Below are 12808 nucleotides of genomic sequence, written 5' to 3' on the forward strand. Positions count from 1 at the left end.
TTAACCAAACCACTGACTTGATTAATGGCTCTCATAGGACTGGACTACAGGATTAACATGAAATGGAGTTCCAGGTCTAGGCCATAGGCCTAATGACGAATGAAAAATGAAGTTTTAACTGGTGTTGACCTGACCAGGGAATGACTGGCCTTCATAGACGCAGGTAAAAGTTGTCTTATACCCTGGGCTCAATTCTTCATCATAGTACATATGATTTTTTTACTACTGATAGCAACTGGACACATTAAAAGTCGTATAAAATAACTTGATAAATTAGTCAGTCTTAATACAGTGTTGTGTTAGGCTCTGATGCCTGATTAATAACTTGCTCATGTAGAGTGCGCCACTTATTGGATTATTGCGTGCGTGAACTCGGTATGCATATATATATAATATATATATATATATATATATATATATATATATATATATATATATATATATATATATATATATATGATATATATATATATATATATATAATATATATATATATATATATATATATATATATATATATTATATATTGCTACTTTTTAAAAACGAATATATCCTCTCTTAGACTGTATAAAATGTTATGTAGATTTTGGCAACATTTATTCAGATTCCTAGCTAGCTTAGAATTAGGATGTTTTAAATGTGTGTTCAGATTTCGCATAACATATTGTAAAAGAATATATAACGAAGTATGAAAAGAGAGAGAGATTAACTTTGCCCATTCAAAGCTAGAATTGCTTCAGTAACTCTTTTCATCTCCTCTAGATTAAGGGAGCTGGCAGTCTTCGTGTTATCAAAACATGTCAGTCTTAATTATCGCTCGATTTCTGTCTTGCGCTGGTACGAACATGAATGTATACTCGTCTTGTACGCGTATGTCTTTGCTGAAAACCACATGCAGATTTCACATTTTATCTGTAAAGTTGCATCAGTTTTCGAAGCTTCTGGAAAGAATTATTGCCCAAAACGTTTTGTGCCAGATCCACTGCCCAGCTCTTGTGCAAAATGAGAGAATTCATTCGGGCGTAGATTCTCAAAGCGTTTACATCTCTCTCTCTCTCTCTCTCTCTCTCTCTCTCTCTCTCTCTCTCTCTCTCTCTCTCTCTCTCTCTTTCCTGCGACATACTGGAGATTATATTAACGTAGCGATTTCATACTTACTGAATGGTCACTCGTAACTTGTAGATTTCAGATTTGATATTTCTTAGAGTTTATTTAGTATTATTTAGTGTTTTTGTGGAATCTGAACAAACATTTTGTGTGTAATGACGCTTGGTTTTGTGAAAGTGTGAAACAAGCTGCAGAAAAGAAAGAAAATTGGTATACCAAGAAGGTAAAGTGTGTTATATTTTTATTAGTTGCAACTAATAACTGATGGTTACGAAGGTTTGGTAAAAACTAATATCTGATGGTTATGATTGTTTGGTAAGAAACTAATATCTAATGGTTATGATGGTTTGGTAAAAACTAATAACTATTGGTTACGATGGTTTAGAGAACTAATAACTAATAGTTACAATGGTTTGAGTGAAAAGATTTACATTTTTATACATTGCAAATTTTTGAGTTTTGTGTTTGTTTCATTTGAAGTGCATTTATCCATTTTCTTATTGAAGTGTGTCTTTTTATTTTATAATTTTGTGTGATTAATACTTTTTGCAATTTTGGTATTTTCCACATTTTTCTGTGTTTTCATTTACATTCACAATTTAATTAACTTAGTTATTTTCATTACTTAATTGTTGCACATTTAATTAAATTTAACACTTGTGAATTAATTTGCATTTACTTAGAATTCTTTTCAAGTTTTATTGTTGTTTAGCACTTGTGAATTAATTTCCAAATTTCCATTGTTGCCTATCACTTTTGAATTTTGATTGACTTAATTTTCTTCAATTTTGTGATAAATTAATTTTGATTTAATTTTACTTAATTTAATTCAAGAATTAATTAAACTTTACTTTGTTTTCAAGTAACAGTAATTTTCCCGGATATTGTGAATTTCACTTACAAATTTTGAGTTTACTAATAAATTTTTTTATTCAAAATTTTTATAGGTGTTTATTTTCACACCAGCATATAATTATATTTTTGTTAGGTAGACACATAGAGTGGTAATTGATCTGTTTTCCTTCAATTTACTTGAAGTGAAATCAGGGAAATACTTAGACTTTTAAAGTTGTTGATTGAGTGATGCCCTTTAATCAATTTAATTACTTACAAGATTACCTCACACCTGTTTTGATGAACTTAGTCTGATTTTCTGCAATTCTGGTAAGTTGTTAAGGGATCACTGTTGCCTTGAGAGTATTCAGTCGTTTAGTACCTGTGATGAGGGTTCAGGTGTCTGGCTTTTGTGAGGTAACAATTAATGAATGGTAAGTGACCAGATACTTGGCACTTGGTACACAATATATATATAAAACTTTATATTATATAATATATATATATATATATACCTACTTGAGAATATCCTTAAATCCACAGTAGAATGGGGAAAGTGAAACAGGGACTTGGAACGTTGTTCCAAGTCCGTGTTCTACTTTCCTTTTTTACCGTGGATTTTAAGGATATATATATATATATATATATATATTATATACGTATATACGTATATATACATATATATACATATATATATATATATATATATATATATATATATATATATAGTATACTATATAAAAGCTTATGATGATAAGCAGTCGGGTATCATATCTCCAATATTAAGAACTCTCACACTTACACAGAATGAAAATTAAAAAATACTTATTTACATTCGTACTTGTAAATATAAATGCACACAATCTAAAAAAGGAAAAAAAAAACACTCATGCGTACGTACTTACAAACACACTTGCATATCTCTCTTGAATCAATAGCCCTCGGTATGGTGAACAAGAACTGTCAAGCTTTCGATGACGTGGGGTAGGTGAGCCAATTCACGTTGATGCAGGTTCCGTCCGGCCGACTCGCCGAGTTGCTGAGTAGCGGTTAAAAAGCTCGGCTGTGACTCCGCTTCGCCACTCAGCCAGCGATCGCGACTGTGTTAGCTTAGTAAGCTTGCCTAGTCTAACTTATTACTGTGAGATCGAGTGTCGAAATCGAACGTTACCCGGTGCTTTTTCGGTAAATATCATCTCGGCTTTCTCCTGAACAACGGCTTCTTTTCATCATCGTATGGACATCCTGGCAAAGGTGAGCATTTAAGGCAGTTACGGCGTTTGAATTTAAAATTTGCTAACCTGTGGGTGTTGCCGTAAAATGATTGTCAGTTTTTGATTAGTTAATCTTTAGTTGGCCAGGAGCTTTCTACATATCTAAAAGCTTACTATTATTATTATTATTATTATTATTATTATTATTATTATTATTATTATTATTATTTAATAACAAATGAACAGCCTTATCAGGAATGTGCTTTTTAGTATCATCATAACTGTAGAGCTTTTAGGCGAAATATCTTTGGACTTATTTATTTTGTTGATCAGGAAACAATTCAATACTTGCTGTCAATTTACCACAGAAGTAGTATTCAACCTTAAAGACCAATATCCTTTACAGGCACCAAGGGAAGATCAAAGCAGCGCTGCATTGTGGGTCGATGCCAAATCAATCCATATTTTAGCTCAAGTACAAGACTCACTGCAGGTCAAAGAGGGATTTAACAAAGAACCGAACATAGTCATGGAAAAAGAAAGTGAGATACCAGAACCTCTATCTCTCTCAAAGTTGAAAAGTTTGTGGAGATCGAAGAGTTTTTCCAGCTTTTGTGACTCACAAGCTCTCAAGCAGAATTCTCCTTCTGCAGCCATGCTGCGGATGCCGTCTTTTGAAAGTAAGCTAGTTCACTTGGAAATAAGGGACGTAAGCAACTCCGCAATGGGCGAGCACGAATACCTTCGTAGTATCATTGAAAAGGGAGTAAATTTTTCATCCTTTTCTTCAGATCACTGTAAAAGAGACAAGGACCCTGTTTTTCAGAAAAGAAACAGTGGTGTTAATGTTGTTAGTGCATCTGCGCCTGAGGAAAGTGGTTCCTCTGAGGTACAAGACAATAATGTGTCACACTCCCTTAACTGTGGGCTGAAAGATTCAGTTTTAGTGGAAAGAGCAAGTCATGCTTCTGTGACAAAGGTTGCCGATTCCGGTGAAAAAGGCGAACTTCTGTCAGACGACGAGGACATGGATATCGATGAACTCTTATCAAATACTGCTGGTGTTAATAGCATTGACAAGATATCAGAACCTGTCGTCATAGACAATGACGCTCGGAGCCATGGACCAATAGAATACCTTACTGATGAAGTCCAAGAAGAAAATGATACTTCTTTGATTAGATCCTGGAGTGGGTCATCAGTAGAAACTGTCGAGTTATCACAGAGGTCTATCAGTCCATCCCCATCAGAAGAAATTTGTTTTATGGGGAAATCTGATAATCTATCATCCATTAAAAGCTCAATTACAAGAGGATCGTCTGGAAGTGAACCATCCATGTTGAATCCGGAAAGTTTTAATGACAGAACAACAAAACAATTCCAGGAATCAGAAATTCCACCATCAGGTATTCGTTCTGACAATCAGAAGGAAGGGTCTCCAGTATCATCATTTGAATCAGACATTCACCATGCAAGTTTACGGAATGAATCTTCATCAACTGCAGAAAATAACAAAGTTGCTGTATCAAAAAGCCAAACTCCAGAAGACCAGCCATCAGAAAAAGACCAGACATCAAAAGATCAAGGATTAGAAGATCAGACATCAGAAGATCAGATATCAGAAGACCAGATATCAGAAGAAGAAGACAAGCCATCAGGAGACGACCAGACACCAGTGGAAGACCCGATACTAGAAGATAAGACTTCAGAAGGAGACCAGACATCAGAAGACCAGCCACCAGAGGAAGACCAGACACCAGACGATCAGCTATCAGAAGAAGACCAGATATCAGAAGAAGATCAGATATTACAAGACCAGAGACCAGAAGATCAGCAATCAAAACAAGACCAGACACCAGAAGGAGACCAGGCATTAGAAGAAGACCACACACCAGAAGAAGACCAGACACCCGAGGAAGACCAGACTCCAAAAGAAGATCAGATTACAGAAGAAGACCAGACTTCAGAAGAAGACCAGACTTCAGAAGAAGATCAGATTACAGAAGAAGAAGACCAGACTACAGAAGAAGATCGGATTGCGGAAGAAGACCGGACTACAAAAGAAGATCAGATTACAGAAGAAGAAGACCAGACTTCAAAAGAAGATCAGATTACAGAAGAAGAAGACCAGACTACAAAAGAAGATCAGATTACAGAAGAAGACCAGACTACAGAAGAAAATAAGACACCAGAATACCAGCCATCAGACGAAGACAAGACATCAGAAGAAGACCAAACTACAGAGGAAAACCAATCAGAAGACCAGATTACAGAACAAGACCAGGCATCAAGAGAAGACCAAATCACAGAACAAGACCAAAGACCAGAAGACCAGCTATCAGAAGAAAACCAGGCACCAGAAGAAAATCATAAACTACAAAAAGAGTTAGACCAGACACCAGAAGGAGACCAGGCATTAGAAGAAGACCACACACCAGAAGAAGACCAGACACCCGAGGAAGACCAAACTCCAGAAAAAGCTCAGATTACAGAAGAAGAAGACCAGACTACAGAAGAAGATCAGATTACAGAAGAAGAAGACCAGACTACAGAAGAAGATCAAATTACAGAAGAAGACGACCAGACTACAGAAGAAGATCGGATTGCGGTAGAAGACCGGACTACAAAAGAAGATCAGATTACAGAAGAAGAAGACCAGACTATAGAAGAAGATCAGATTACAGAAGAAGAAGACCAGACTACAGAAGAAGATCAGCTTACAGAAGAAGACCATACTACAGAAGAAAATCAGACACCAGAATACCAGCCATCAGACGAAGACAAGACATCAGAAGAAGACCAAACTACAGAGGAAAACCAGGCATCAGAAGACCAGATTACAGAACAAGACCAGGCACCAAGAGAAGACCAAATCACAGAACAAGACCAAAGACCAGAAGACCAGCTATCAGAAGAAAACCAGGCACCAGAAGAAAATCATAAACTACAAAAAGAGTTAGACTCTTCTGATCAGACATCAACTGAAGTAGCCACTGGAAATGAAGAAAATGTCGTCTTAAAAGAGAATACCCAGGAGCAGACTCGAGTAACGCCAGCGGGTAATGTTTATTTGCATTTAGACAAAGACAACACCCAAAATAAAGGAAATGTTACTGATGGGCCTCTAGAAGTTCAAGATGCAAATCAGAGACACTGTACTGAAGAAACGCATTTTTCAAAAGAATCTTGCGAGGAGGACGATAAGAAAATAAATTCAACTAAAGAAGAAAATACAGGCAGATTATTTGAGCTTGAACAGAAACAATCAAAAATACCAAAAGATGCGCCAGTGTTGGGGATAAGCAAACACATAGACACAGTCAGCATCAAATTGCCTGTAGTTTGTGAAAATGTGAAAACGGTTTTAGCTCCAAGGCTTTTGCAATGCCCCTGCCCAATTTGTGAAATATCACCTCTCAAGAGGAAACCAGCGAGAATCAGAGGAAGCCGGGTAATTCGTTTTAGTGATACTAAAGTAAGTGTTGTCTGTAAACGAAAAGCTATAGAGTTAAACGATGATCCGCCAATGAAGAAAAGGTTGCGCTCATTTGACAAGATCGCAAAGTCCTCCGGGTCGTCTCATGTTAAACACCTCAAGTCCTCTGTATCATTAACCTCAAAATCAACATTAGGGCCGTTACGAGGGTCCAGGTTAACGCTCCCTACTGAGAAATCGAAATCAACAACTCCCTCGAAAAGGAAAATGGAAAATCGGACCGACAGCCCCCTCCCGACCAAAGTCCCCAGGACAGAAAATATCTCCTGTCAGACGTCCATCACGACCAGATCTACAAGCAAGATGGGAAGAGAGTATCAAGATCGTTCCTTATCAAATCTATCACAGCAAAAGGTAATTTCATAATGACTTTTAACGTTATAGTTTGCTCTGGCTGGTAGGTAGTCTTAAACATATACGTTATAAAATAGGACATATCTTATAGTTCCAATACCTTTTGTAATGCTGCTATGTATTTAAAATGGTTGACTGACTGAGGTAACTGATGTCTTCTGCTCCACTTACGAATGATGAGTAATCTTAATATCGTTTCATCATCACCTAGGCACAGATATTCAGAGCAGTAAAAGATGGGAACACGAAGCTCGTCAAAGAACTGATGGGAGTTACTGGTCCAACCATCCGAAATGAAAAGGACAATTCTACTCTTCTGCACGTCGCTGCAGCCAACGATCAATATGAGATTGTTCACTTTTTGCTGGAGCTCATGAACCCAAATCTTATTAATAAGAGTGGGCAAACACCGGCGCATATAGCAGCCAAGGAAGGTCACACACACATACTTAAGGTTTTGCTTGCCGATGAGGAATTTGAGCCTAACAAGAGAGACTCATCGGGCAGAACTTACAAGGACTTGGTAATAATATTCCCATAGCAACTATTCGTCACTGAATTCTTGAAGTATATCTGCCTGTTTCATTCAACGCTGTATGTATCTTTAGACATTAAATGACTCCTTCCAAATTTTAGATAATTCCTTGAATTATATTTTCAGCTTGCTGGGCCTTTGTTTGATGCAGTGCTGAAAGGAGAAAAGAATCGCATCATTTCGTTGCTAAAAGTGGGAGCTAATCCCGATTACGACGTTGGGAGTTTGGCAGATGGAATAATGTCCAGGGAGTTACGGATAACTACAGCCAGACAGCTTGCGTTCGCATTGCACGGCGAGGAATTTGTGAAATTATTCTCAAAGGTATGGAGTCTATGAAGTGACGTGGTTTATATCCATCAATTTTCTTGACATGGTATAGATAGTTTAAGTCTTGTAGCTGTTTATATCTGCCAATAATGTATACCAGATTCCAAACGTCGTGACACTAGTACTGTAAACTTTACCAGGAAATACAATTCATTGCGCACTGAATTTATAATTTTTTTTTAGTATAAAGCACACACGTTTTTAGTATAAAATATGATGATTTCTAAGACTTCCTTTTACTTGACAGGAAGAAAAACATAATGCCAAGAAAGTCTGCACAATACGCACTAGGACTAGATCATCGACAAGAATTCGCCTGAGGGAGGTAATAACTACTTTTCATTAATTCATTTCGGTAAAGGTGGCATTTAAACGTAATTATATATGAGAACCGAAAAACAGTTATTTTCCAGTCTAGCACATTATTTTTGAGGACTGATTTATGATTATTTCACTACAGGTAAACTCACAGAAAGTAGATGCGCCGAGGACAAGAAAACACAGTGCATGCAAAAAGACTTCCTCTCGGGGTCACGTGTGCATTTTGAACTTCAAAACCTTCTCCAAAAGACCTGAACTAGAACGAGAATATTCTGACGCCGAAGTAGACGATCTCTCAAAGGTATTCGGGGAACTAGGCTATACCTGCGACGTTCATAAGTCCCTGGGAGCTGACGAAGTCAGGAGCACTCTGGTCGGTCTCAGAGATTCGGACGAGTTGACAAGAGCTGATTGCGCAATCTTCTTCATCTCCAGTCACGGCGTTCATAAAGAAGCAATCCTTACGAGCGACTTAAAGCTCTTGACGACAGAGTGGGTCATGGGGCTATTTAGGGATTCAGACTGCCCTCAGCTTCGGAATAAACCGAAAATATTCATTTTCGACATCGCATCGGGTTACTACATGGAAAATCTCGGTCTACGGCGAGAAAAGAGACCCGTCAGGATGCAAGAACCGATTTGCAACAGTCTGTGCCTTTACTCCCAAAGTAATGGCGTGACGTATCGTGAAGGGAGTAAAAGATGCTCTTTCGTGAAAGCTCTTGGTACTACCTTGAGGGATCACAGCCTGAATAAAGATTTTGTGGATTTTCACCGTCACTTACTCGAGGAATTTACAGAGGGAAACTACGGCCCATTGCCAGAGTTGAGTAATGTCGGTTTTTTCGGGAAGTTCTATTTTAATTCTATGGATGTTACCGACATCGTGAAGTAAAACACACAAATGAAGATTAACGGCTGGAATTATATATATATATATATATATATATATATATATATAAATATAAAAAATAATAGATATATATATATTAATTACCATATTAAAGTAATTTCCAAATAAGAGTTAAGAGTTAACATATCATTCCCTTCACAAATGTAACAGATAACGGATTACAGATTACTAAGAGATATGACATTTATAGATATGCGCAGCACAATTGCTCGATATTTTCGCCATAAATAACCAGTTTACTAATTTTTATATTACACATTTTATCGTTTATCGTAAAGTTTTCGATGTGTTCGTAGTATAGTATTATTCCTTAAACTATGATCTTTTGTGATGAAATGTTAATTGTGCAAATATTTGTAGCTTACACCTAGATTCGTTTGGCATATATGAACACTTGTTGCTTTATAAATAAAAATTATAAGAAAACCACTCACTTTCACTAATCCTGTATAACTGAAACGCCATGGAGAGTTCTCTCTACAGGGATTTTATAATAAGAAAAAATATGATGTCCCCAACTTCTATCCAAAATATTATCTGTCGAGGTTATACGGATCACGTGATTTACTACTACAATCATAATTATTGTTATCATCATTAGTATAATAAATAGTATTAGACGTAGCTATGTTGCATCACCAACAACCCAAAACATGTTGGTGCCCGAGAAAATATCTAAGAATTCCGCAACTGGCACCTTTTACAATGCGTCATTGCCAAATCTTCCTATCGATGGATCGATACGCTTTTTTGAGTTGTGGTAACTGTTGTCAAGCTGTGACAAAGAAACGCATTTTTTCGTAAATTTCATCACAATTCTGTTGATAACATATATAATATTGTAGAAAATATTACACCAGTGAGATGTATCAACACGGTGAAAGAAACAGAAATCAACCAACACCGAACATCGTCAGGAGAAGAGAAGAGGATGAGCACACACAGCACCGATGTCAATGACATGTCATTTGGATATAACAGCCACCACACCTGTTGGGGGTACCTACGTATGTGCATTGGCTCTGACACAGGTTAGGCCTAGAAGATCTTAACGCCTCAGGGACAGATCTCTGGACTAATTAAAATTATTGCCTACTGACCAACCCACATATGTAAACATCATTCATACATATCAGTTAATTTGCTTTTATACTCTCATAAACTAGCGGATCGGGGAAAGCACTGGCGCCCAGCTGGGCACATGAGCCCCCATGAAAAATAATGACAAAATAATGATACTGAGATAGATATACTATAGTAGATTCGCATCAACCGTGCATTTGAAGTTTAGGCCAGTCCCTTACGACGCTTCTGATTGGCTGTTGATAAGCCAACCACAGAGCTGGAAACTCTCAGTCTCTGTCGAGAGTTCGCATGGGTAGTAACTATATTACACCTCTCCTGAGGGATACGTCTTTCAAAAGTATCCCTCAGGAGAGGTGGAGCATAGATCTTGCCTATGCGAACTCTCGAGAGAGACTAAGAGTTTCCAGCCCTGCGATTGGCTTATCAACAGCCAATCAGGAGCGTCGTAAGGGACTGGTCTAAACATCAAATGCCCAGTTGATGTAAATCTTCTATAGTATATATATATATATATATATATATATATATATATATATGTATGTAGGTAGTATGTATGTATGTAGTATGTATGTATGTTCCTAATAAAATAATTAAATAACCCATGGGCCCCCACTCCCCCTGAAATATTTCGGGAACCGCTGGGACTCATAGGGGACTGCCAGTGCTCTGTCACCACGTTAGAGGAAATAAACCTAAGACAACAGAAATCTTCAAATGTCCTTGGGAAACCTAATGTACCAGCTACATGATGATGTAGCTGGTATATCAGCTACATGCTGATGAAAAAAGATAATAAGAAGACTAAATAAACTGTATGAAATAATAATTAATAATAATAATAATAATAATAATAATAATAATAATAATAATGATGATAAAGCATCAACATAATAATAATTAATAATAATAATAATAATAATAATAATAATAATAATAATAATAATAATGTTAAGTAATTCACAGTTTCGTGAAAACAAATTGTTAAAAAATATCCACAATTACATATTAAAAATATATGTCTATGTAAACATATAGAGCAAAGACTTTCGAACGGTGTTCCTCATGAGGAACACCGTTCAGTTGTTCGAAAGTCTTTGTTCTATATTTTTACATAGAAATATATTTTTAATATATAATTGTGGATATTTTTTAACAATAATAATAATAATAATAATAATAATAATAATAATAATAATAATAATAATAATAATAATAATAATAATCAAGCATCGACACGATAATAATAATGATATTAACACAGCCCCCAATAATTATAATGAGAGAGGGAGAGAGAGAGAGAGAGAGTTACAAGTTTCAAAGAAAATGAGACATTGATTGACTCGGCTGTTTGACCTCGGTATTCTAAGACAAAAACACTGTTAAAATATTTGGATTGTACCACATAAAGATCTGCAGCATTGCGGCATTTATTTGATCAACCTAGAAAACACTATACTGTGAGCTATTCACTGATACAAACAAATTCAAATCCTTACAATCAGTGGCGGCTCGTCAGTAGGCGCTGTGGAACTGCGGCACTACTTACAGATTTCATTTATATGCACAAAATTATGAATATATACATGGATATGAGAAATTAGGTATAGATTATCAATAATTCTTTAAAAATAATTACCATTCTCTTGTTTTTGTAAAAAAAAAAAAAAAAAAAATTGAACAATATGTGGAACTGTTGGTGCTCAACAGTTCCAATTTTGCCAGCTGGGTGATAATGTGGAAGCCAGCCCGCACATAGGGGTGGCGGGAGCACTGCCCTCTCGAGCAGTGTTAGTCTTAGCCTAGCTGTTGGAGGGCGAAGGTGTGATTTGAAATTCGTCAATAGCTCAATCAATATGTACTATTAGCGATAGTGAGCAAATTAGTGACGATACTAATGATATGTAATGTAATGCAGGATAATCAACTCAGTGGCGAGTTGCAGCAAATGGGAAAAAATTATAACTACATTAATGTCAGTGATACTAAAATTCAAAATGGTTGCTTTCGGCATCGATTCTGCTGCCTTCCCCAGCGAGAGAGAGAGAGAGAGAGAGAGAAAGAGAGAGAGTGTATGTGTATGCGTGTGTCTGTGTTTTAGCTGAGTGTTCTTTAGTTCTTTTTGTTTTACTTATATAGGCCTATGTTATTTTATTTTACTGTCATACTTAATTTTGTATCTTAATATTTTTGTTTTCGAGTTTTCATTCCTTTTAATGGTTTAATGATTTTTATTATGCTTCTTAATATTTTTTGTATAACCTCATATTCTCATAATTCTCTGTCAGTCCGTCCGTCAGTCTCTCCGCTGCCGAAAGCTACTGCTTTGAATTTTAGTATTTTAATGTATGTTGTTATTTCCTCAGTTTTGTTTAGCGTTTCAGATTTGATAAGGGCCAATCTCCATTAGTAATCAGTCATAGCCCAAGAACAACAGACAATTAGTAAACTTGAAGAAATGAAGTTTTCGGCATTGTCTATGTCATATATATATAGTATATATATATATATATATATATATATATATATATATATATATATATATATTTCTTAATTCCTTCATATTAAGTGCATACACACACACACATTACATAGTGCATATATATATATATATATATATA

General features: G+C 36.0%; 1 protein-coding gene across 1 annotated transcript; it reads left to right on the top strand.

Moving 5' to 3' along the window:
* The first annotated feature begins 3019 nt into the window (after positions 1–3019).
* On the top strand, positions 3020–9115 carry LOC135208679 (titin homolog). Its single transcript, XM_064241119.1, has 6 exons — positions 3020–3195; positions 3562–7005; positions 7217–7528; positions 7667–7864; positions 8118–8195; positions 8331–9115. Exons 1-6 carry the CDS (start codon positions 3178–3180, stop codon positions 9084–9086), a joined length of 4806 nt encoding a protein of 1601 aa, XP_064097189.1. The 5' UTR covers positions 3020–3177; the 3' UTR covers positions 9087–9115.
* Positions 9116–12808: the final 3693 nt, after the last annotated feature.

This window comes from Macrobrachium nipponense, chromosome 35, assembly GCF_015104395.2.
Source record: "Macrobrachium nipponense isolate FS-2020 chromosome 35, ASM1510439v2, whole genome shotgun sequence".
Taxonomy (NCBI): Eukaryota; Metazoa; Arthropoda; class Malacostraca; order Decapoda; family Palaemonidae; genus Macrobrachium; species Macrobrachium nipponense.

What these genes read in the sequence shown, in the direction of transcription:
- LOC135208679 (XM_064241119.1), top strand. An exon ending in GCAGAACTTACAAGGACTTG is followed by an intron (nt 7,529 to 7,666) that starts GTAATAATATTC and finishes TTATATTTTCAG; the next exon opens with CTTGCTGGGCCTTTGTTTGA. An exon ending in TTGTGAAATTATTCTCAAAG is followed by an intron (nt 7,865 to 8,117) that starts GTATGGAGTCTA and finishes TTTACTTGACAG; the next exon opens with GAAGAAAAACATAATGCCAA.